Genomic DNA, 23,719 nt, shown 5'->3' with positions numbered 1-23,719 from the left:
ACCGCATCATGGATTGGTGGGCACAATGCTGGCTTTGCACACATGCAAGGTAGATCGCGGGTTTGAGAACCGAGTCGCACCGGATCCGGATGTAGGGGAGAGAGTATGACCGTTGACCTCTCAGCCCTACTAATGAACTACCCCCTGCAGTAGTGTTATCTTTGCTTGCGCAGCCGTGTGGCCTAAGGGTTAAGTAAACGGATATGTGCGAAACCCAATACATCATATATGGTTCAAGAAAGACTTTCAACTTTTTTGATCAATTTTTCCTTTAACCCCCGATCAAGAACATTTGTCATGATGATTATGTGTCAAAGTTGTTGCCATTTTAAACAATACTGTCAAATAGGACAGACCTTTACAAGGTAAACGTGTACCGTGTGTCACACTGCATACCCGTTACGTGCTCTGATTGGCCTAAATTGATTGAGCTAACATCAGGCTATTGAATTAGGGTAACGACCAATCGATTTTGTGACAATGCTTAGCGAGTCGAAGGTAATATGTGCGGCATAAAGCAGCCCCTTGTCAGTTTTTAATCGTATTTCTGCAAATAAGGTCAAGACGCGACATCTATCTTCTAGAATAAACCAGATTAGGTAAAGCTTGCCATCAGCTCATATATTCGGGGATCGCCCGACGAATCCTAAACATTTTTCACAGAAAAGTGCATTTGTATTTCTCATTTTTGATTTTATGTGAATGCTTGAAAAAAGTTTTGAGATTTTTTTATATGTAAATGAGAATTGACTAAGGTAGGTAGACAGAATAGTAATGCTAACGAATCCAAATTAAAATGAGATTCTACCATGAAATTAAACTTTTATGTGAAGCGCAGTGAAGAAATTCTGCGATATATGTGCTTCGCATATGTTTAAAAAAATAATCCTGGTTCAATTATTTCGTGTGATGACTTATATATAGTTTTGTAGCTCATGTGGAGGTGGTATTTCATTCTGATGTGACTCTACAATAGGATGCTTTTTGTGTTTTGTTTTGTTTTCATTTTATCCAACGTGCCTGTTTTGTCCATTTTTCAACTGAGGTTGAACTATTATATTTTCAACACAAAGATTGTATCACCGAATGTTTAGCAGTCCTCTGGTCTTCTTAAAGATAACTGGTACAAAATTACTCAGAACACGTGACCCTTCGAAAGCATTAGGCGAGCACCGGGTGCAGGTAATCGGTGCACTGATCAAAGATTTGCTATGTAAAATCTTTGTGCTGTGAAGTAATCAAACCTTTCTACACAGGGTCGCATACAAAACACAGCTGAAATTTGATGCCGGCTTGATTTCTTTCATGTGAACCTAGTGCAATCGATAAGTCGCGAACGTACTACGCGTATAAGACGGTGAGCGCTTTGATTGTATGCTCGTCTATGTCGAAGGGTTTTTGCCCCCATTAGATGGGCTTAGATGGCGTTACGAGATATCATTGAACTCTGTGCTCTGGGCTGTTAACCTTTTTGGGGTAGAGTGAGCAATATTCATGAAGAATAGACAAAGACAACGTCAAACAATCTTGGTTATTCAATCTATTCAATCTATTCGTCGCAACTCTGCTGCGAGATTACATTACAACATTTCTCTTTGCTTAAGATGAAGCATGTCGGACGAGCTCAATATCTGGCGGCAGCTTCTTCTTTCAAAATTTCTTGACGGTGTGTGATTTTTATGGAAATGTATTTTTGAAGGATTTTGGAATGATAAAATTGTTTTTGTATAATCTGTCTCTCATTAAGGAACACACCAGACGTCTGCCTGAAGTTCTTACTGCTGCCGCGCGATCCTTAACAATAATAAGGGCAGATCCAATTGCCTTATGATATAGGGGTGCTTTTGAAATATTACATCAACCATAAAACAGCTACGGCAAATTTAAAAATAAAAAAAACGTGCATCATCACGGGCATACCTGTAGACGACGTGCCATATAACACATCGATACAACTAAGGGAACGGTGAATTTTAGCTGCGAACATGTATAACCAAGTAACTACAATACTCCTGCAGGAGGTAGACCTCCTTTCACGGAGTAACAACGATAATGAACACGTATTTTTATGACTAGACACTTTCTTTCGTAATGTAACGAGACTACTTTTTGCTGACTTTTATAATTTGGACATGAATTTGTACAACAAAGCCATGCATTCATTCTGATACGTTATATCATTGTAAAAAAGGCTCCACTTCTTTCCAGCAATGCTGCCTAATATCACAAAAGGCTACAACGTATACTCGCAGTGTGTAGGCGTACAAAACGCTCCTGGCTACAGCAAATGCCACAGACTTATATCAAGCAAAATCAGGCTGAACCAGTCCGACCCGCAGGCTCCATATACGCACAGCTGGCATGGGTCCTGCAAACAATTCATAACTACCTTCACCTTGCCCGTCTTCAGTCACCTTTACCTTGTCTCATCCCCAGCTTGAGAAACGGAAATTCAAGTTCAAGTGATCTTCAAAATTCAATGAATCTTTTAATAGCACAAAAGGTATTCAATCCTGCGTGATTAGACACCATTATTAGCTACTTGCTGCTACGTGTGTTTCTACCCAATCATATTCTTGTTGTGTCTAGGCATGAGATGACAATCAAGGCGTGTCTATGCGTAATATGCATGCGCACGATGTGTCTCATGTTTATTCATAAGCCATTGCCAGTAGAAAAGCGACGGACTCGATTACACATTTTAAAGCGGCATTCCATTTTGTCTGCTTCTCCCCAGGTCCTGTATCTTACCTATAGGTGCGTTTTAACGGTTTTAGAGATGTAATGTTTTTAAACGATTTGCAGGGTTCCTGCCGAAAACGAGAAGTTAGTAGCCGTTCGCGTGCACTGTAGACGACCGTACTTATGTGGCAACAGCCAGCGACTTTTACAAAAGGTAAGTGCTAATAGCAATTGTTTTACCTGTGCGATCGTGTGCTACTTTAAAAGGTTATAGAAAGCCATTTGAAATGTATTGATTTGCTTGCTATGGTAAAGATTTGGAATCATTTTGATACATAGTGTACGAGTGAGGATACCACTTTTCTGCGTGTGTGTAGGAGTGACGCTGGTGCTATCGTTATCTGTGCGCTCACTCCCTCCCACCCCTTCTCTTTTTCACTCACACACACGGACGAAGTGCGAGCGCGAGCGTGTTGGTATACGCGCGACTGTGTGCGTGTGTGAGGGAGAGAGCAAGAGAGAGAGAGAAAAAAAAGAGAAAGAAAGAGACAGAAAGAGAGAATGAGACAGAAAGAGAGAAAGACAGAGAGGGGGAGAAAGGAGAGAGAGAGAACATAATGTAGCAATATGTTTCGTTGTTGTTTTTATTTCCCAATTTTCATTGTGCCGCCTGAGAAAATTAATTAGTCTAGGCCGGCGAATGGAATAGGATAGAATAGAATTACACAATAACATGAAAATAAGACGATATTATGGATGTCACTAGAGAATCACAGGGATTTAGATTGGTTTTGATACATTTTGTTGGAACCAGATTAATGTTCTACTTAACAGCACAATTGTGCAGGAAAAATCTCAGAACACCGAAGCAGTAATATACATCTAAGTCCGCGTAGAGCGTTCGCTTGGCATTCAGAAGGTAGCGGGCTGAAATCACGGCCTGATCATACAAGCCTGGAGTCCAGCCTTCTTAGCTTTAGTCCGCTACCCAAGCTCCGCTCCCCGTCAAGGACTATGGCTATACCAAGGACCCATTGATAGGAAACTATGGCACCTTCTTCTTTCTCTGCATAGCCATCACTTGTGATAAACGAGTACGGTAGTTATTGGTAGATAAGCAAGCGCCGTAAAAAGTAGACAAGACCCCAATGTAGCGGCCATAATGCTATCTATAGAATTAGAAAACAGAGATGAGCGCCATTCATGCAAGTGGTCGAATAAATTAATGGACTTTCTATTGGAGCGTATGGTGAAGGCATGAAAAAAACACAAAACAACTCAAAACCGATTAAATTTCCACTGCAAAGATATATATGTTTCACGTTTGTTTGGGAAAAAGGTGGAAGGCCAACCCGGCTTTTCAAAGAGATGCAACCAAAGCAATTGAAAAGACACTAAGATATCAACACCTGTTCCAATTGGCCAGCTCAGCCAATGAGAAAGCAGGAGTAACATGGCAAAGGATTTTGGCCAGATTTACAAGATATATTTTTCTGTCTTCCCTACGAGATACCTTTAATTCTGTGCGCTTTTTTTTTCAAGAAAAAAAAAAGGAGATTCATTTTATTAGGTCAAGCTGAACATATATTCGTGTAAACTGAGACATATGGTCTCTCAACAAGCGCTCAACGGACGCTCGGCGATCCTGAAGGTCATTCAAGTCAGTGGTCTCCAGAATTTGCTAACATTTGCATGTTTTGTAGTTGAGCAAGCGCGCATCGTAGCGTTTCCGCTGGAACAACTGTTTTATGGTGTTTTTACTCCCGCTGAACGCCGGCCTATACCCGATTATTATAACCAAACAAAAAGTGATTGAAAGCTCGGAAATGACTTGATCCATAGAGAACTATACATGTGAAACCTCAATTTAACTACTAACAAGGAAAGGCATGATTGACCCATTCACGAAAAACGTTAAATCATAATTGAAACGCCTACGTACAAGGAGGCGTTTCAATACGTACGTATTGGTTATAAGAAAATACTTTGATATTAATGGTACTTGATTGTAAACCTACAGGGCTTTCGGTAACGGCTTGTGTTGTCGTTTTGTTTCAAAGCAGGGCTCCCTCATATGCACATCCACCCTCATTAAATCAGGACACCTATCGCTCCACGTTACATCGCTTTCGCGAGCGATGTAACGTGGAGCGATAGGTGTCCTGATTTAATGAGGATGATGCACATTATTATATCAAATACACGTGCATAAAATCGTGTGCGACGTGGCGTTCAAAAAGTTCTGGACCTCAACTGGAAACAAGGAGCTCAATTCAAATCCAGGGATATTATGATAAAGTATGCATCCTTTTATGAAAATTCATCAAAATGTTATCTGTTAATTACTTTGCATTCGACCCACCTTTTCAAAGTTAGTAACGCTAGGTGTGCGAGAGGGGGAACATTTTTGGACAATCACAGGGCTCTCTTCACTCTGTTAAAAGCTTAACCCTTGTCTTGCTGGATTTCAGAGCAAAAACATACCCCACTGCGAGTGCCCAGACACCTTTGAAACAAATGGTACTAGTTTGATATTGCTCATCTTTACTTACTTTGCTTCACAACAGCCGCGCGGGTGCAGCGTACGCAGTCTAGAAATACCCTCAACCCGACAATTGTCCGGGCTAGCATAAAGAACAAGCATTGTGCAAACCGACAATGGTCGGGCTAAGCAGGACCAGTTAGGTTACCCACTCCTGCATGTCCTCTTAAAACATGAAGGGCCTCCTCCACAGACATTCTAATGGCGTCGTCGTAGATTTCATGACATGAGAGACACAATTATCCACCCACACCACTCTGATCACAGTTCTAGCGTGCTTTTCACTCGTGTTTTTACTTTGCTATTTCCTACTGATCTCCAAAAGGACAGGATATTAAAAAGGTAACATTTCATTCATGTATAGATAAAAAGTCGTAAATGTTTGCCTTTGATTATTGATAGCTTTAATCTGGTGAGTTACTTCTTGCTCGTATGTTCGCAAGGATTTTAAAAGGCAACACCGACGTAGTCATAATGTAAATACCAAATGGGATTTACTTTGACTAAGTGACTTCCCCCCAAGTGTCCTTCTACTCACGTCATGCACTTAGCGGGAGGGAGTGTTGAAGGTTTATTTCATCTCCTGCAAACGTTCCTTGTATAGAATCGAGTTAGCGTTTCCTGGAAGATATAAAACTACTTCATTTTCCACAGGGTTGTGCAAATTAAGTGAAGTCCTTGGCAATCGTCGATCAATAAGAATCATTGAGTTATTTGATTGCTTTAAAAGAGTGTTATCATTGATTTCTCTCCTGTGTTAGTATTGTGTTAGTTGGCTGGTGATCTGTTGATTCTTGATTACTTTTTGATTTGTTTGTTGTGTCATACTTTTGCTTTGGATCCGTGGTTTATGTGTTGCCTTATTGCATTATTATTTTGTTTATTTGTTATTTTGCAAAATGAATAAAACTGGGTTTCTGGCGTGAAGCGAGAAAAAACTAAGAATCATGTGGAGTGTATGTGAGAGGGGGAAGATTGTGGGTGTGATTGCGGAAATACAATTTTGATGCATGGACGATCAAACAAAATTAAAAGGCAAATCAATCTTATATAAATAAGAGATGATCTGTTATCAAATCATTTCAAGAAGTCACCATATGAATAATGAATTAATGTATTCTTACGTGTGGCAATATGATGTTTTTCTAGTAACGTTAACGTAGATGGTAAAACATTATTAGACTAATCGCCAGGGCATCAAAATATAATAATGCTTCAATATCACTTAAATCATGTTATCTTGATGATGAATGATATTTAGATCACATGGTTTGATATTCAGACATGATTTGGGTTGCAATTTTTGTTGTGAAAGCTGCGAGTTGTAAAATTGTATGGAAACGGAACAGACAAGGGCGCAGGAAACTAATGAGTTGGTGTCAGAAGATGGAAACGGACTGCCAACCTGACATGCTCGAGATACGCCGCCCGGTTGACTTTTCATAACCGTTCATGTCGGCTGCACCGTGTGTTCTTATTTCAGTCGCAGGGTGTTTTTGCGCTCGCCGAGCACCGGCCTGCCAATTTTAGGCCACTCAGAGGTCACTCAGCGGCCTAGTGGAAAGGGAGGGGGTGTACTATACCTGGTACCCAGGTGTCATTCTATTCACGTCATGCACATATCAAGAGGGAGGGTTGAAGTTTTATTTCATCTTTTACGAACGTTCCTTGTATATAATCAAGTTGGCGTTTCCTGGAAGATATATAATGATAATAATATTAATAATGTCGATAATGCAAATCGTGTGGAGTCCATAAGAAGCATGAGAAGGGTATTGCCAAACGGCCTCAGGGTTTGAATTTAAGTACCTTTTATGCACAATGTTATATACACGTGCATTACTTTGTGTTACTTTGTTCAAAACATGTCGGTCTCATGAGGACGAAAAGGATGCAGCCCCTTATGAAAATTCATAAAAAATCCATCCGTTAATTTCAGTCGACCCACCTTTTATAAAACAGCAACGGTTGGTGTGAGAGAGGGGAACATTCTTGTCAACTTAAGGGTTCTGTTTACTCCATTAAAAGCTTATAAGTCCCCTACCCATTTTTTTCCTTTTAGAATACGGTGATTTCTCAACAAACATTTTTACAATGTCGTCGTAGATTTCATGGCATGAGGGACACAAGAATCTACTCACACAACTCTGATCACAATTCTATAATTGTCTTCATTACTCCTTACATCTGCACTTTTCTATCTATTGATCTCAGAAAGGGAACCACCAGCAAAATGATGAAAAGGTTACATTTTATTGATGTGTAGATAAAAAGTATTTTAAGTTTGCCCCTGATCATTAGTAGCTTTTATCCTTGTGCGTTACTTCTTGTTCTTAATATGTTTTATGTTTCAAAAGGCAATACTGCATACCGTAATCATGATTCATATAGGATCACATAATCCCACATGTAAACCCCATATGTTCTGTGGTACATATGGGATTTAATCCAAGTGCCTTCCTCACAGGTGTCCTAGTTTTCACATCATCTACATAGCGGGAGGGAGAATCTCATCTTTGGCAAAGGTTCCTCTATAAAAGATTAGAATCCGGTTGGCGTTTCCTGTAGGACATAAGACTACTTCATTTCCCAAAATGTTGTGCAAATTGAAATGAGGTTCTAAGCAATCTTCGGTCAATAACAATCACATGGAGTTAATAACTATCGGGTGGAGTGGGTTAAAGAGTGGGACGATTGTGGGTGTGATTTCAACATTACATTTTGATGCTTTGAAAGATTCGAATTACAAAAGAATGAATGAACCAAATCAATTTTCCAAACTGAATAAGAGATGGCTTCACTTCAGTGTATCACCATATCAAAGGTGAATTATCTAAAAGTTCTTGTCTACTAACTTTGAGGAACACAAATTATTGAAATAATACCTGAAAATATATGATAATACTGAGATATAAATATACAGGTGCCAATTGTCATTGTAGGTTTTTAAAGATTATGATAATTAATAAAAACGCTCAATCATCTGTCTGTGTGTTCCTTTGACTGATGCACTAATTACATCACCTGAATCATGTATTTTTGATGATTAATCTGAATTCTATTTTCATCTCATGGTTTGAGATTTAGATATGATTTGTTTTGTCATTTTTGTTGTGAAAGCTGCGAATTGTGAAATTGTATATAAGCGGAACAGACAAGGGCTCGGAAAAATAATGAGTTGGTGTCAGACGATAGACACGGACTGACAACCTGACATGCTCGAGATACGCCGCCCGGTTGACTTTTCATTTTACCTCGCCTGCACAGTTAGCCTGGATACCAGACCTTTCGCGCGATGCAATGATAACCCCCTTTGGGCGGGGAAGATCTAATAGTAGGGATAGAGTTGGCACCCGGGAGCGCTTGACGACCGAACTCTGAATTCTATCGCGAGAGCTAATTAGTGGTCCGTGTGCTATCTGTGGCGGCGGCGCGAGTTGCTTCCCCGGCCGAAGGATTAGCGCCAGGAGCGCCAAACACGAAGAGCGAACAAATAATGAACGAAACAATACGTTTTGTGTTTAAGGAGAGGTGAGTAAAAAATGGACGAAACAGTGGATTCATATTTCAACCTCTCAACGTAGAAGCTTGAGCACTAAGATCAACCATTTCGACGAAAACACATTTGCTGGAGTACGTTTAAGTGCTAGAGCTTACATTCAATGCGCCGCTCAGCAAGGCTTTGGTAAAGAAATTGAATGTGAATTTTTACGTGAACAGCTGTTTTGTAAAGTGCAGTTTGCAACGCGGGGCGTGCTGATCTTTGGGCGTTTTATCTTTCATGGATACTATGTTATTACTTATGATGTAGCCACCATTAGACCATATGTTTAAGTCCTGTTACAAAATATCTGCAGCGACTTACGTTGTTTTGTGTTTGTGGAAGGTTTGTTTGCTATTACTGCACCGAATATACTTTCCTGTGTTTTATTTCCATTTCCTTAATTTTACTTCACTTTTTATCGGCGTAACACTACCTAAATGTAGTCTATGGGGTATTTGTAATCATATGACATTGATTCAATAACGTTCACCATACTGAATACTCAAACCTTAAAGTTGTTTGGTGAATGAGGTTGTTCATTTAATTGTAGATACGAGCACAAACATTATTAACTTCCCTTTCACTTCCTGTCCTCTTCTCTCTCTCCTCTCTGAATCTCTTTCGCTCTCCTCCTCTTTCTCCGTCTTTATTTCTCCATATTTCTTTCTCAATTCCTCTCTTCTCCTCTCTCTCTCTCTCTCTCTCTCTCATTTTCTCGCTCTCTTCTTCGCTCTCTTGGTCTTAGATGGCAGAGAATTACCAAGAGCCATTAGTCTTGCTGATCTCTTAAGTCGGTCTACCACTAGAGTACTTATCACCCGGCACAGACAAGCCGGGTTTTGTAGAAATAAACTGCGGTGCACAAATTGACCGGTGTGGTTAACTTTGCTACAGACTGAAATATTCATTATCACTACTTGTTGTTACTTGGTAAAGTAGCACAAGATTTGATTGAAGACTGACGTATGGTAATTGTCTCTCATTCATCTATGTTTTATCAAATGTCATTTCCTCGGGAAGATTTAATTGGGTTGGAGCTCGAGGGTTCTCGTTTTGAAAAAAAAAAAGATTGAATTACTAGCCGTGGGGTATACTTTGATAGTATCTGAATAATTTCCTTCGCAAAGAAGAATTTGTATTCTAGCCTGGAGTCCAGCCTATTTAGCTTCCGTCCGCTACCCAAGCGCCGGCAGCGGAGCTTGGGTAGCGCAGCGGAGCTAGGGTAGTGGCCAGAGGCTAAATAGGATGGATTCCATTACTAGCGAAAAAAAATAAAGACACCATCATCCATTGGAAACTGCTGGCAAATTTCTGATGTATTTTACATTTATTAATTTATGAATATTTGATATTACATCACTGATGCGCAATCAATATCATGGTTGCTGCAATTCATATAATAAATACCGTAACTTTAACCTTTTTATTTGACTGTGACAGTGATGCGTTCCATTGAAGTACATGATGATTAGACCTTAGTCATCTATTACTAGATCACCTGTATTAGGTAATTTTAAGAAATAGTGCAATAATATGGGCATTTCATTGAGAGGAATAAATGTGTTATAATACCATGAACGTGAGAATGGTGTCGATGATAATTTGTTTTGTTTTCCTTTACTGTAGGAGAGAGAGTCAGATGAATTTCTCTGACCATTCTGTCCATGAATGTCCTACGATGGAGTCAACGGGCTTGGAAGATTACATCCCCGACATGAATGAAACCGGCTCAAACGACTCTTTGGTTGAGAACATTCCAATCCCCAAATACAAGCAGTCAATGTACATCATCGTCATCTTTGTAGTGATCTATGTCGTTGTGTTCTTGCTGTGCATTGTGGGTAATCTCGTGGTGTGCTGTATCATCGCGAGAACTGCGACACTGCGAGATGTCACCCACTCCTTCATCTTGAACCTCGCCGTGAGTGACCTTCTGGTGGGGGTATTTTGCATCCCGTTCACCTTGGTGGGCCACATCTTCACCGGTGAGTATCAAACATATTTGAAGTCCACAATGTAAGGAATGATAAAACTAAACTGCACACCAATTGTACAAGGTTCAACACCTGATATCTTGTAGTACACATGACAGCAACCACTCTATGAGACTTATCTACCTTATGCATTATGGAATAACAATATTCTTTTACAAATATACGTTGATTTCATAACGTTTAGGTATTTTGGTATCAATGTATTAAACTATCTATTTTATCAAATATTGCTATCATTTAATTTCTCTTTGAAATCTTTTCAGACATACCACGTTCGCAGACTCTTAATTGACATTGATACTGTTTATATGGTCTAAATACTAATACAGAAACTGTATGAAAATATCATGTTTTATTGCATTATTTATCTTGTACATCATTATTACTGAATCCAAATATGGATTGCGAGACATGTTCTAAAGGTAGAGACTCTCAGCTTTCTATCGATGTATAGCATTACAGGGTTACTTGGAAGAGAAGTAGCCATAACGGAGCAAAGTAAAAGCAGTGCCTATCTTCCAAGAGGGTCTAAAACGCCGAGCATAGCGAGCACAGCATGGTAAAAAAAAAACAGTCGGCAGGACAAGGTTTAAAAAAGGTTTCATAACCAGAACTGATCCTACTACTATCGGTAAATCAAATTACTGGTGGATGTTAACAGATATTTAATACATTGAAAATTGATATTACCAGCTTTTCTTCCAGCTCATTAAGGAAAAATGCTATCGAATATCGTAGTTTCATATTTTATATTGCGTGTTATGGTTAACTTACTCCATTGCAGCAGCCATTACGCATGATGAGAATATAACGTCTATTTTTATGTATTTTCAATTAAGAAAAGTACCACGCGCGACCTTCCAGTAGAATCCTTCACCTTATTTGCCACCCAAACAGAATAGTTATCCCTTTGTGGGTATCTCACTGAAGCTGCCAAACGTTGGTGACCTCGCTGGGCCATGGGGCCGAGCTATTTAACAGAGCGCTCAATAGTACCCATCGATAAAAAGAAACAAATCCTTTCACGCTTTGTACCAAGGGCAAACACAAATCCGGCTTAGAATGCAGCCAGGCCGCCAAAGTGCCACAGGCCAGTAAGATACCCGCTTTGGCATTTTTGACACGTGGGCATTAAGCTCTTTATACCCCCAACGGCTACGCTCATATGATAATAATAGCATGATTAATCATAAGGAAGGAAACCTGTTTCACCAATCATACCTCCGGGTACCATTTCGAATGATCGAATGTTTAAGCTGAAGCCAAACATACCCCCAAACGGCGATTATATAAATATGATATAATATTGTAAGTATATAAATATATGTATCGTGGTTTATAGATTGAAGTAGATAGTAAATACGCACTTATAGAGAAAGTAATTTGGTACTATACAGATACTTAAGAGAATCTTCCTGCCGTATCACCTGATTTTATTTCCAGGACTTGGATAATATATGTTTAAAAATAAGAGTGTCCTTCAAGTCAACAAGAATACTGCCAAGCGAAAGGTCACCGAAATTCGATTTCTAGGAAAGGATAAACAAATGTTTGAAAACAGCTGTGTCCTTCTAGTCAGTACCAATACCGCAATGTGAAAGGTTCTAATATTCTATTCCCAGAAATGGATTAACACGTGTCTGAAGATAGACGTGTCCTAACTGTCAGTAAGAATGCCCCTAGGACGATGTTAACTGGATGGATGAGTTTATTCATATACCGAGTTTCCAGCTATATATAGAACCACGCAAAAGGATCCGTCGATGATCTCTAAGGATGATAGTCGAAAGGTTATCGAATAGTTGGTAGATAAAAACGTTTGTTATGTAACAAAGAACCCGGTATACGTTGATTTACAGCCTATCTAAAGAAGGTGTTTATTTGTTTCGCAGAGAACTACCTTGGTGACGTTATGTGCAAACTCAGTCCGATGCTGCAAGGCATGTCGGTAGCCACGTCTGTGTTCACCCTGACTGCCATCGCTTTTGACAGGTATTCCTTTTTTAATAATATAAGCTTTAAATATTTTGTACCATTAACTGGATCGTAAAGATTCCACATTGCTACTCTTTAAGATTTAAGGTGGACAACGATCTTCGTGAAGTTGTTGTGAAATATTCAGCATTGAGCTAAATTGTGCAAGCAATTTGAGTTTCCTATAATAACTAATAACCATATCACGATTTTAAATAATGGCGTGTAATGTTGACCAAAGAGACGATATTTTCTTCTACGTTTACGTGCAAAATCTCAGTAGGTTAAGGGCTAAGGGTTTTATCTTGGTAGCTTTCAGCCTGTGTATATATATTTCCTTAGTTTGTGCCCATTCCAAGCGAAAAGATTAACAAATAAAAGCATATAGTATCAAAATTTGCTACAGGGTATCGCTGCTTGAGTCCGACATTGGAATAGGCAGTCATGTTAATAAAACAATCAAAGAGTGGTTAAAATCCAACTATAATATGTGTGAAACTTGTTTAGCCAGTTCTTGGTGATGTACAGTGATATACACTATTTTTTTGTTTTTGTAAAATACAGATATTGTGTGATTGTCCATCCGACACGTGACCGTCTGACAGTCCGTCAGGCGGTATACCTGATCATTGCCATCTGGGTCATTGCCGCCATAATCATGTCACCACAGGTAAGGTAAAGATGTTATCACATTAAAGATATCTAGCATTGACTGGCAGTGTTCAAGTTTTTAACAACTGAAGTAAGATATCTTTAAACTGTTACTTAAGTAGCATTGACGGACAGTGCCCGGGGTTTAACTAGATATCTCAGTTGCATAGTTTCTAAGTTGTTTTATCATAAGGGTACAAACCAGGGGGCTAGTTACTGACCATTGCCTCTGTCACCTGCACAGATATTTTTGATACGCACGCTTTATATACTGCACTGACTTTTACCTTTAACAGTTGAACTAATTCTTCTACTCTAAAAGATTTGATGTAGTTAAAGGCCATCGTCACAAGAAAAGACAGGTTACACAGGATGACAGATAATATCAGCATGGGTGAGGGGCAAAATAGTAACCAAAGATAAGTCAGTTCACAGCTAGTACGTGCACTTTTGCCATATGGTTCAAGGTCAAAACTTTACGACCCTTGCATATACGCAAGGAATGTCAAGAGGCCTTATAACAATTGAGTTTAGAACAAGATGCGACACGACAGCTGTATATGCAAACTAACGGTTGAGACTAAACTGACTTATCCAAATATTTTATCTAGAACAACGAAACCGCTTTAATACAAAATCAGCATGCATGGAAGACATCATTCGTATATAACTGATATTTGTTTTTTTGTTTGTTTGTTTGTTTGTTTTTATAGGCTTTTGTTCGCCGTGACGAGTCGTTCCAGATAGGTGAGCTGACCCTGTCCGTGTGTGGAGAGTTTTGGCCGTCTCCGCTGCTGCGCAAGGCCTACAGCGCCTTCCTGTTCGTCGTCTGTTATGCAGCGCCTGTCCTCATCAACACCTTCCTGTACGGTAGAACCGGCTTCAAGCTGTGGATGACCAAGTATGTCATGAGTTGTTCCTTCTGACTAATCTAAGGCCTAGGAAAACTGATATCTTTTTCTTTATTTGTTCTTTATTTACTGGTACACTTCACATACCCCAATCAACATAGCTAATTTTCGAGAGTCAACATTAATCATAATTTCCATTAGTCAAAATTAATGTTGTGTTTGTAGTTAGGGATTCTCTTTCTTTACATTTCACCCTGAGTGGTCCAACAAAATAAGTTCAACAATGGAAAACACAAATGCATCAGGACATTCGTATTTTCAACATCATTTTCAATCATACAGACATGATATTATGCAGAGTTTCAACACAGAGGGGACCTGCAAGTGGACCATCCCTCTGCTGAAGTGATTGTACAGCTGTGTGGGACTGTGTGCACCTACTGATTAGGCCACACCATCTTAATTTTATGGATGACATCCTCTGGAGTCCACAAAACTAATGCGAGAGGGCGAAAAAAAAATCTAGCAAAAAAAAAAGGTTGATAAACCGGAGGACTACATAGCTGGTATTGCGAATTAAACCAGAGAACACAGTGTTACAAACAAACTAGTCTTTATTTGTTGAAATTAGCTCATATCAAAGTGCTTTTAACATGGATGATGCCTGGTTTAAAGACCCATATGTAACATTTGGCCGTTCAAAGAAAAAAAATGTGTTCGGCTGTGTACACAACATCACGCCTTCAGTCAGAGCAAAACATCGAACTCTGTAGGCAACCCAGCCAGAGAAAATATCATTCAGTTTAATACAGACATGTACAATGATAAGTATTGTCATATCATGAACAAAATACTACTGGGCTCATGAGGGGCGGCGCCCTCTTCAAATCGCTCCTAGTCACATACATAACAGTTGTGTTGGACAATGTGAGTGTATATAGTGTATTACTATAGTGTATTACGACAAGCCGGCTCAATGCTGCCCCTTTGCGGCAGTATGAGTCTACAAGTTTCGGAGCCTCTTCGGAGGTGATTTTTTTTTTTTTTGAGAACAGGCGAAAATCAATGCGCGCGCGGATGTCATCCATAAAATTAAGATGGTGTGGCCTTATGTACGCCATATGGTGCGGGGAGGACTAAAACATATCAACCTTCTCTCTGCCGTGCCTAACTCGGTAGAAAATGGGTTGTCAAATGGCTACTTCAGTGGGGTTACGGTTGTTGATGGCTAATACGTCCTGCTTTTCCATCCAGGTCAGCTGCTGCACCCAAAGCCTGCAGTAACCAGACTGAACAACGAAGCCGCATCATCAAGATGATGGTGATCATCGTAGCCGTCTTCGCCATCACCTGGATGCCGCTCTACTGCTGTTGGCTATTGGAGGACTTCGGTCAGCTGACCCACAGCCAATCAGAGATCCTGCACAACTACATCTACCCGATCGCTCACGTGATGGCGTTTGCCAACAGTGCTGTGGATCCGTTCATCTACGGCCTGTACAGCAGCAATCTGCGCAGCCGTGTCGCAGAGATCTGTGGCAAGCAGAAGACCAAAGGGAACCCGCTAGCTCGTAACAACAACAATGCTGAAAAGAGAACACCGGCCATCGTCCACAAGCCACAGTCGTTCCCAATGGATATCCCAGGGGTAGCAGCCAATTGAACTAAACCAAGCGAATCCCAAGAATAAAGCTATCAATGAAAAGAACAATGTAAAAAGTATTTTCCAAACAAATGACATATTTTGTGAAGAAGAGAACATTCTGAAGAAAATGGGATTCTACTTTTAAAAATTTTGCACAAGTTTTATAACAAGCCTCTGTTTGTGGATTTTAGGACATCAGTGCTAAGGACGTGAAGAAAAAACAGAAACAGCAATATTATATCATTGATGCAATATGCATTTTCTGTCTATTTTTCTAAACGTTTGCACGTGCATTTACTTAGTAAATGTGAATAGAAATAAATCAGAGAAAATGCGGATAAACGCCGGTTATCCAATAATATACTATACGAATCAAGTACAGTAAGAAGATGAATTCGTCAGGTTTACGGTTGAAGTTCACTCTTTTAAAAGATTACCGCAGGTCAAACGGGTTAGTTATATTTCTGTTTTCCCGGCTTCCAGTCGCCAAGGTGATCTCACGAAGCGGTTTCCTGAGGACGCGCTTATACCTTAAATCGCAGTGAACTATAAATAAACATTAACCACATGTATCGCCAGGTAACACAGCCTATCTTGGCGTAATGGCCATGTAATTGGCATCAAATAAGGTATGATATAATTCAGAGGATGACCCCCCTGCTGTAGTTTTATCTGTTGTTGAATAGCTGAGAGGCCACCCCTAAGGGCTTCCTTTACATCGTATAGTTTGCATACTTAGGAAAGACTGCATATTCTTAAAAGAACAAATCATTCCTTTGCTGCGTTTTGAAATTCAAATAGTTTGTTACTTGTCTTGGCAAACATATGATTTGAATACCATGCGTGATGATTTGTCAACATTTCAGTGTTGAATATCAAAACTTTTTTTTTTCATCTTAAATTCTAACCATTTGTTTTGATTATTTGTTTTGCTTTTCAAGGTTTTTTCTCAACTTTCTTCAACTCACGATAGATGTATTTGTGTAGGTTTTAATATGTATATAGGTATTGAAGTCCCAAAGATACATGGCGAGTTTGGGTTCCCTAGCTGTATTGTCAAATACTGCATCATCACAAAAGAACACCTTCCTTCCTAAAAGTAATGTGGTATAGTCCGACGTATGGGCGGAAGGTAGCTGGTATTGATCAAGGTAAGAAGGGAAAGGTGGATCACTAATTTCTGTGATTGCTAGGGCTATGGTATTTAGAAAAAAACTTGAAATATTTTACGGAGGTATGACATCGTCGATTTCGTGTTTTATTTTCGAACCTATAAATGTCTGTGGATTATGTACTTAAGTGGAATTTTACCGTATCATTTGACATTCGTGTTTAAAGCTAGGTGTTTGGTTGACATTATGGTATTCTGCACGGTCTGCTTGTAAAGAAACAGCATCGCCATGCAGTAAAAGGATAACTTATAGCTGAACAAATTCTACGACATCTGGCATCTTCCTATGTCTCGTGACCTTGCCCTTGTCCTACATTTAGGACTTTCCCACGACTTTGCTCCCGACCACTCTCAAACTAAAGTTGGCGTTTGGTTGGTAGTACTCTGGAAATTATTATATTCTAGTTCGCGTTAGCTCCTTTGATCGCTTACAGACATGGTATAACCGAGGAGGTTATATAACCTCCTTGGTATAAATGTGTCGACTTTCATTTTCTTTTTTTTTTTGAAATCCATAGTAAAATTTCGCTGACCACTTGTAAGATTAGTAGTCAAACAACTCCCAACACAGATGACTTGACTTGACTTAATATGTAGGGTGCCATTCTCCGTCAGTCACCCGAACCACTGTAGCCTTCCCCATGCCATCAACTTGTATACCGGTGTCTCTTTTCAGGACATCTATGTATGTTAGGGGTGGTCTTCCTTGTCTTCTTCTCCCACGTGTTGGGACCATAAAATTAATTCCAAGACTATTTCTTTGTTGTTTCTAATGCCACAGATGACCTTGCTCATAACTATGTGTGACCAGAGTCTAAGCTGGTCTGATATTGCTTCACGCACCACCTCTGCACAACCCGGTTCACGGCATCAACTATTAGGGTTCCAAACATGCAATTTTGAACTTGAAACGGTTATTACCGGTAAAAATACATAATTTTATTTTTGTTTTGTTAGCGGCCTACACGATAAACTGTACCTTGGGTAGACTCTGCTAAACCGGTCGGAGATTTCCACCTTTGTAGCTAGGCGTGTATTCTAACCAGCTGTCAGCAAATCAAAGAATTGCCTAAATGTTTTCTTTAGGTAGCTCCGAATATCTGACAGCTAGACAGAGGCCACGTCAACAATGGTGGAAATCTCAGCACGGTTTAACAGAGCCTCCCCGAGGTATATTTTATAGGCAGCGAGCCAGGAGAAGAGAAGTAGAGGAGTATTTATGCACTTATGTCTGGATAACTCCAGCACTAATCGGCTTCTACGGGTGGCAATAATCATGTGTCAAGTTCTCACAGTATTCACGCATGTCTGTATACAGTCTAACCGTACGTGGACAGAATATCCTGTGAATAATTTATGCATTTAGTTGTCGTGGTTTACTTAAATTGCAGACTGATATTTGCTTCTGAATGCTATATAATGTGATATAGTGGTATATCTTGAGAGAAACGTTACTGTGATGTAATGTCAAGCACAGTACGTGAGTGAATGAGTTTATGGAATATGATTGTATTTGATTATCTTTACACATTACACTTACTTAACTAGTCAAACTAGCACTTGTTTGATGTATTAGTTTGGAAAACGATATCAGTATTGTACCACGATTTCGTAGAACTTATGAGCTTATTGTTTATTGTTGTTTATTGTTTATTCATTCGCATATGTACAAGTGTTTAAAACAAAGATATACAGGGCAAAAAAAAAATGCAAGGGGGCCATAAGCCTAGGTGGCTTTTCGTGGACCTCCCCTCGAAACTTGACAATGGGAATTATATCATAAATTGTACAATACTCAAATCTTAGGAGAATTATGGATAGTTAAAAATTTAGTGAACACTAATCGATTAATTTGTTAGTACAACCAGTTACTGCCTCAACTAGAGGATGGCAGGTGCATTCGGGCAATTATTGGCAGGTTCAAAGTTACTGAGTATTTTCACTAATGACAAAAACAGGTTGAAGATTATGTTTCATTGTAAGGTTATATTCTTTATGTGTAAAAAGTGATCTGATATGTATTTATATAACATTTTCTTCAGACTGCCAGTAGTATGTCTTCGTCGTAAACAGACATATGATAAGCCTCAGCTACCATAAAGAATAAAAGCGTTGTTGCAGAAGCTATGACTTTCAGTGGAATCATTATTGGATCTTTGTATCTCGATTGTGTCCCACTTCATGTAAACACGTAGTAATGCAAAAATACGAATAGTTCACTACTAAAAAGACGACTGCACGAAATGGCCCCGGGTCCTGACGTATCCTGACTTATCCGTATACGGGGCCGTATTTTAGCCTGAGTGCCAGCCTTTTTAGCTTCCGTACGCTACCCAAGCACCGCTCCTGGCCGGCAGCGGAGCTTGGGTAGCGCAGCGGAGCTAGGGTAGCGGACGGAAGCTAAAAAGGCTGGCACTCAGGCTAGCCGTATTTCACTTACGCAACTCAAATGTACCCGCTATAAGTAGTATATTGAGTCCCAATATGTGGATGCCTGGAAATGGATTACTTTTAGCCACATCTCTTCAGTGTTGTATCTAAAGGGCTGTGAAGTCGGAAATGTTGAACTGTGAATGATAGTATGAATTTCAACATTCAAAAGCCATTAAATACTAAACAATACTGAAATGACGAGGCTGAGTAATTCATTTCCTTCGGGGCAGGTTGGGAGACATCCACATCAAGTTGTGCAGGTCAATGCAGGTACATACATGAGTTGTGCAAGTACAAGCCCCGGATCCGTTCGGATTATTTTGGATCTTAGGTTCCAAATCCCCTATGGATACGTCAGGATCCAAGCCCGTGCAGTGATTTGTTTTCAATCTGTATCATTTGAGAGAGCACACAGTGAAGTGTCAACCGTTAAATTTCAGCTCTTGTTCCACGTTAATTTGTGGCAGTAGAGTTTAACCAGCAACTCAAAGGAGCTCGTCAATGTATCAACAAAAGTCACGTGTATTCGTCGTACGATGAGTCTACGACAGGAAGTTGAAGATATTCTCGAGACAGTCGTGAATGTGTCGGGAAAACGATACGGCGCCTGTCTTGCGACGGAAACCGAGATTGCGATAGATCCTTGCTTTTCGGTGGGTCATTAACTGTATTATCTCGCTAGTACATGCATTACGCTTAGCCTTCCTCATTTATTTATTTATCTTTTTTTTTTAGAAATCTCTGAACAACCAATGATGAAAACATGATTTGATTTTATCCAAACTTTACGTCTGTGCAGTCTGGCGGTCATGATCAACTCGATATATATAACTGCCTTTTTGACAATACAATACAATACAATACAATACAATACAATACAATACAATACAATCACTCGGAATCGTTTGTCAGAACCTTGTAGTGCACATAGAGCAGCAAGTTTCCTTGCTGTTTCAATAGCAGGGTATACTTTTAAATGAAGAGGTTGTTAGCCCTTCCCCTTAAACTTGCATGATGAACCTCCTTGAACATGGGACCCCCATTTCACGCCCCTTCCGAAAGTGGGGTGCAGCCACAATTACAATCGAGATGCTCTGACCCAGGATTGAACCGGGGTCTACATGTTAATTGTAGCAACTTATTGGAACCAGGAGCTCAATTGTGAGGTTGCCACCAACTGAGCTACAAGGACATCCAATTTCCTTCGAAATATATAGTGTTATGAATGTGACCTTGTCATCAAAAGCAGTGAACCGTAAACTTTAATTGATCAATTATTTCCACGTAACTATACAGAATTCTTTCCGTTGAAGTGAAAAAGTTTATTCGTTGACTTCTCGTCAATTACTAGTCTGTACGACACGCTGTTTAGATAATTGTAAACGTGTTGCTTGGACCACGTACGTGTGTATGTGCTCCTAATAGTACTCAAGAGACTAATCCTATATGGTTATGCGTAACAGAGCTCTGATGGAAAGCTTCACTAGGGAGGATACCAACGCTAAAAATACAACAACAACTCGAAAAAAAGACTGATTGCCGCCGATTTAGGTGAATGATACGAAAACAAATGAATATTTGATAGTTTTAAAACTATTTGATGAATGTATGTTTTCACACCATTATAGATTATGAGAAGTAATCAATCACTACTAACAAAATTAACGTAACTTTCATAGCTGTTTGTGTAATGTAAAAGTTTGTCAGCATACCTAATCTGACATGTTAAATAACAATATTATAACTCGAGTGCTGTGCTAGACCTTGAACTTTTAGTTTGAGCTGAGGTAACAGTTGCGGTGTAAACTAAGTGTAACTCTCTTTCTGACGGTGAACGTCTATCAGAGAAATAATTGAGAAAATTAGAGCTAGGATTTGCGATATCAAAGACCAAAATATTTCTCATAATCGTTGTTGAAATTTCATACATTTATTTGTCAGCATGTTTATCAATGTATCTTGAGTTAAGTTAAATTCTTGTTCTTGTTTGATGGCGGTGCCGATATAAGATAACTCAACTTGAGTGTGTCGTCACCTTGTCTTTAAAATTGTCTGTTTACCCCTGTTTGACCAGTGAAAAAGGAAATAGATTTAAAAAATAAGGGGAAAGGTACTGGTTTGCTACGTGTATTCTCTATACCAGGCTCACTACACTGGCTACAGCATAGGGAGAATGTATGCCAGGGGAGTTTGGCCACTATAGACTTTCGCGCGGACAATTATTCCCATTTTTGCTGAATTCTACTAACCGTACCTCCGTAGCAAGGCTTGATGGAGACCGCAAGAGGACTGTTGGCCGGCCATATAGTGCACATGTGTAACCGCTCGCACTACTGTCTAACAGTAAGTTCTCATAATTTCGTGGACGACTGTGCACTCCTTTGCCAAAGACACCACCCCATTCTTTCTCTTTTTGAGAGATGTATGGTGGGAACTCTTGTACTGAACTTCAACTTGTGTTCCAATGATGATAATTATAAGGATGCTACACAGATGAAGATTTGCACATGACACACGGGAGAAGAAAATGTCATAATGACAACCTATATCATAATCATTTCGTGCGTGTGGCAACCTCAGCATACAGGTAGCTAATTATAGGAAGTTTCAGCTATCAGCATAGGAACTACGCAATAGTCATTGACAATCCCTGAAATGTCTACAATGAAGCTAATATCACTCCTAATGAGCATCTCAGAAAACTCATGATCAAGCTGTGGCTGCGCTGACTATATAGATTTTCGTTCACTTCAAAGATGGTTACATGTGTGTCATCTCCTACTAACTGCCGTAAGCTTTGCTAATTTGCAATCGTCGTAAACTTGATCTACGAGAGGAAGGAGTATTAAATTCATCACAAGATAGTATTCCATCCTCTCGTAGACCATGTTTACGACGACTGAAAATTAATTGTATGAATTATATATTTAAATAGATGAATATACAACGAAAAAAAAGATAATGTCTACGCTGTCTTCGTGCGATAACGAAACACAGACGTCTAAAAATCAATCAGTCGTGAAACCAAAAGCCAGAAGCAACATTAGTCAAAGTGCTAGATAGGCGACACCAAGCTTTGAAGCCCGGTGATTTTAAAATGGAGTAACAGCTATAGCTACTACTTTACTATCGTTGATCGACACTGCATGCGGTAATCTCCCGGTAGAATGCGCCCCAGATCCTTTGACCTTATCATCCTGTTCAAAGTTTAACGCTCTAATAGCTTGATTCTCGTTTAGCCACATGGTGCACGGACGCATCCGCATGTTGGTTACCATATATGGCCTTGCCCAGTGTTCTCGCAGCAAGATTTTACATTTGACATTAAGAAATAATTGAGTGGAAAAATAGCGAGCAGGTGTTGGGGTTGTGCACTTGTAAGATCACACATGAACGTACCACTTTGTGTCAACAGCAGCCGGTTGAAGTGAAAAACACTTGCATCTGAAACGTTTTTAAAAAAGGCGTACACTGTAGGTAGATGTTCATTTCTGTTCAAATATGAAACATTACGTCAACGGAACCACATTAGTAAGAAAAATATGTGATTCTAAAAAGTTCAACAAAGACGCAAGCAGAGATGTTATTAACTCTTATATAAGATAACATACGTACGAATTCGAAGTTTGCCATAGCCCACGTTCAGCAAGCTCAATATATTGATGCGTTGTGACATAAACACGTGCTTAAAGCTTCTGAAGGTTACTGATAGAGACGGAAGCAGATGTTGTCGACTCCAATAAGATCATAGGGCATACATGTTCGTGAGAAGTTTGCCACAGCACACGTTCAGGAAGGTCAATGATTTGTTTTGACATAAACACGCGCGTAAAGGTTACTGACAAAGACGCAAGCAAATGTTGTTGACTCCAGTAAGATCATAGGGCATACGTGTGAAGTTTGCCACAGCCCACTTTCAGGAAGCTCAATGATGACTGTTTTGACAAAAACAGATTCTTCTAAAAGTTAACAAATACGCAAGCAAATGTTGTTGACTCCAACCTACCTAGTGAGTACCTACCTACCTAGTCCCTTGACCTCCAGGTCGTTCGGGGGACAAGGTAGCAATGAAGATGGAGATCTGTCTCCAGGCTCGTCTGTTGACTCCAGTAAGATCTAATAGCATACATGCGAATTTCTCCACAGCCCACGTTCACCAAGCTCAATAATATGTTTTGACGTAAACTCGGTTACAGAAAAGTTGTAGCCATGGACGACCAGGACTCCTGAGT

General features: G+C 39.7%; 1 protein-coding gene across 1 annotated transcript; it reads left to right on the top strand.

Annotated features, from left to right (window-relative positions):
* Positions 1–2,683: 2,683 nt before the first annotated feature.
* Positions 2,684–18,032, top strand: LOC136449124 (neuropeptide FF receptor 2-like). The gene is made up of 6 exons (XM_066448950.1): positions 2,684–2,896; positions 10,395–10,753; positions 12,655–12,754; positions 13,301–13,406; positions 14,101–14,288; positions 15,493–18,032. Exons 2-6 carry the CDS (start codon positions 10,408–10,410, stop codon positions 15,899–15,901), a joined length of 1,149 nt encoding a protein of 382 aa, XP_066305047.1. The 5' UTR covers positions 2,684–2,896; positions 10,395–10,407; the 3' UTR covers positions 15,902–18,032.
* Positions 18,033–23,719: the final 5,687 nt, after the last annotated feature.

Source organism: Branchiostoma lanceolatum, chromosome 14, assembly GCF_035083965.1.
Source record: "Branchiostoma lanceolatum isolate klBraLanc5 chromosome 14, klBraLanc5.hap2, whole genome shotgun sequence".
Classification (NCBI taxonomy): domain Eukaryota; kingdom Metazoa; phylum Chordata; class Leptocardii; order Amphioxiformes; family Branchiostomatidae; genus Branchiostoma; species Branchiostoma lanceolatum.
The sequence above is the reverse complement of the archived record's forward strand: the minus strand, read 5'-3'. Positions and strand labels throughout refer to the sequence as shown.